This window comes from Pteropus vampyrus, unplaced genomic scaffold (genome assembly GCF_000151845.1).
Source record: "Pteropus vampyrus isolate Shadow unplaced genomic scaffold, Pvam_2.0 Scaffold711, whole genome shotgun sequence".
Classification (NCBI taxonomy): domain Eukaryota; kingdom Metazoa; phylum Chordata; class Mammalia; order Chiroptera; family Pteropodidae; genus Pteropus; species Pteropus vampyrus.
The window spans coordinates 124,755-127,615 of NW_011889492.1; the positions used below are offsets into that span (position 1 = coordinate 124,755).

Here is a 2,861-nt window from a genome sequence, read left to right on the forward strand (position 1 = left end):
AGACTGATTATATGTATGAAGTAGGGTAGCTCTGTGGGTATTTTGTTTTGTTTTTTGAACTGTGCATTATAGGTTTTACAACTTTTGTGTGTATTTTTCGTTTTTTTTTTTTTTTAATTATAGAAAAGTTAGTTTTAGATAACATTTCCTGCCCTCAGGAGGCCTGTGCTCTAGTTGGGGAACCAAGATAGATACAGAACCAAGTAAATGCTTAAGTAGAAATCAGAGCAGTGTGGTAAGTGCTTCATGGCTAAGAGAGACAGGGAACTCAGAGGTGGGGGTTGGTGTGATGACCCAGGAAGGAAAGGGAAGAGATGTGTGGGCCTCCAGTTTATTCCCGGGGTCTGGCATGTTAGTCGGTGCTTGTCAGTGAATGCTGGGATTGAGCTGAAGGGAAAGAATGAGACTTGAGCTGTTCTTGGACAGACAGGATTCGAATGCTGAGAGCAAGCCAGATCCAGACGCTGTGTGAAAGAAGTAAGATATCTCTGGGAAAAAAAAAAAAAAAAGTTAATGAAAATAAAGTCCACACCCTTGGAGCCTTACTGAAGAGTTGGACAGTGCCAGCTGTTGATGTTGGTGAGGACCACCTCATGTCTGTCCCAGTCAATTGAAGATCACGGGAATCTCTGAGGCTACTTTCTGATTCCTGAATACACTTGAAAGTTTTGGTTTAAGGGATGTTGCAGGATTTGCAACTTGTCTCTTTATTGTTCTAAAAACTAGACTGACAGACCGTTTCTTCTTCTGTCCATCCATCCTAATTTCCTATGGCTGCTGTAACAAATTATCACAAATTTAGTGGCTTAAAACAAAAATTTATCATCTAACAGTTCTGGATGTCAGAAGTCTGAAATTAGTCTCACTGGGCTAACCTCAAGGTGTCAGCAAGGATGTGTCCCTTTGGAGGCTCCAGGGAAGAATCCATTTCCTTCTGCCAGATTCTAGAGGGGCCTACATTTCTTGACTTGTGAGCCCACTCTCCACCTTCAAATTCAGCAGCCTAGTGTCTTTACTCTGACCCTCTGCCTCCATTTAATAAAGATACATGTGATCACATTAGACCCATCTGGATAATCCAGGATAATCTCCCCATCTCAAGATCCTTAATCACATCTGTAGTTTCCTTTGCTACGTAAGGTAACATATTTAAATGTTTAAGAATTAGGATGTGGACATCTTGGAGGGCCTTTATTCAGATGACCACACTACCATTTGTTTGGTGATGCTTTGTCTTCTTCCCATGATACTTTATTTTCTTTGAAAACTTTTGCCCAATTCGTCTTACGTTCTTTTACCATCCATTCCAGGTATTATTCGGATAGTTTGGTGATGTCTGTGTTTCAGCCAAGACACTTTCCCAGAACTCTTGATTCATGAAGTTTTTTATACAGGTATGTGGTGGAATCGAACCACAGTATCTCTGAGGTATGCCTGTATTAGATTCAGTTACCCTTTTTACTGCTGAGTCGAGTCATCCAAACTGTAGGTCAGGATAACAGTACAGGCCACAGCAGTTGTACTTTGAGAAGGTGACTTTGTTCCTTGCAGGTTTTTTTTTCGATAATTTTCATTTTTCAATTAAAGTTGGCATACAATATTATATTAGTTTCAGGTGTACAACATAGTGATGTCCCTTGGAGGTTTGACCATAATTTTCTCATGACATTTTTATAGTTATAATGTTACCTTTAAGTTTTTTCTTTTAAGGATTTTTTTTTTCAAGAGCAGTTTTTTGGGGGAGCAGTTTTAGGTTTGCAATAAAATTCGGAGGAAGGTACAGAGATTTCTCCCTTCTCCCACACATGCAGAGCCTCCCCTGTTATCAACATCACTAACAAGAATGGTACCTTTTTTTAAACCAAGGATGAACCTACACTGACACATCGTAATCACTCAAAGTCCATAGTTTACCTAAGAGACCTTTAAGTGTTTGAATTAGATCTGATGAATATTGCCTTATCGAAGTATTAAATGCCTAACGGACAACAGAGAATTGCTTGTCTTTTCCTATTTTGGGACAGTTATGATTTACTATTTTCCTGTACCTGTTTCTGATTGTTTTGATGTTTTAGTTTTCTGTAGAGGCAAGAAAATAAAGCTTTATAATAACTTACAGGTAGGTAGTACAGAATTTTACTGTTTTATTGTTGTTTTAAGTAATGGATTTCTCTAAGTTTTATACTAATGCCTATCCACAGAGAAATTAGTCAAACCTCTAAAGCCAGTTAAATGCAGCTTGATAGCTATACGTATCTTGGTCGGTGTCTAGACTTAACTGTGAGATAAACTCCTTTAAAACTGTGTTTCCGTGAGATTTCCTAGAATTTAGTGGCTTTGGTGGAAGTCCTGATTTCTTCTTTAATTAGAAAGATGTTTTCCATCATGTACTTAAGGATGGAGAAGAGGATTGAGAGGATGTAAGGAGTTTATAATTTCCTGTTATTTTCCATTTATGATCTATCGAGGTATGAACAAATGTGTGAAAATGGTGTGTCTGAGGAGCAGCAAGAAATCAATCACAAAGCCATGAGTTCTCAGTCTAGCCTTGCTTCATCCCCATCTGCACAGTCAGGGTTAAGGACTCTTCATTTCCTGCCTGCCTACTTGCATGCAGCTCCCACACCTTCTGCAGCAAACCCAGTAGCTCCTGCCTTTGGTGTAAGGGACTCATTCAGAGAGTAAAGCCATGTGATTCCAAAGGCATTTCACGATCTGGCCTCCCTTCCCACTCCCCTTTCCACCCCAAGGTGCACATCCTGTTCTATAAGCAAAGTAGGCAAGACCTTTTACAATGCTGGTTCCTTGCCTCTCTGGCCGGGAGGGTCTTGTACCTTCTTCAATAGCTCCCTTTCCACAAT

At 39.7% G+C, this 2,861-nt stretch overlaps 1 protein-coding gene across 3 annotated transcripts in view; it reads left to right on the plus strand.

Moving 5' to 3' along the window:
• HSDL1 (hydroxysteroid dehydrogenase like 1) overlaps positions 1-2,861 on the plus strand; it is a 21,084-nt gene that overhangs the window by 3,920 nt on the left and 14,303 nt on the right. The window contains exon 2 of one of the 3 annotated variants that reach the window (XM_011385398.2): positions 1,311-1,394. The exons of the other annotated variants lie outside the window; for them this stretch is intronic. Within the exon in view, the coding sequence (XP_011383700.1) occupies positions 1,377-1,394 (18 nt within the window). The 5' untranslated portion in view covers positions 1,311-1,376. The remainder of the gene's footprint in view (positions 1-1,310; positions 1,395-2,861) is intronic. 3 annotated transcript variants of the gene reach the window in all.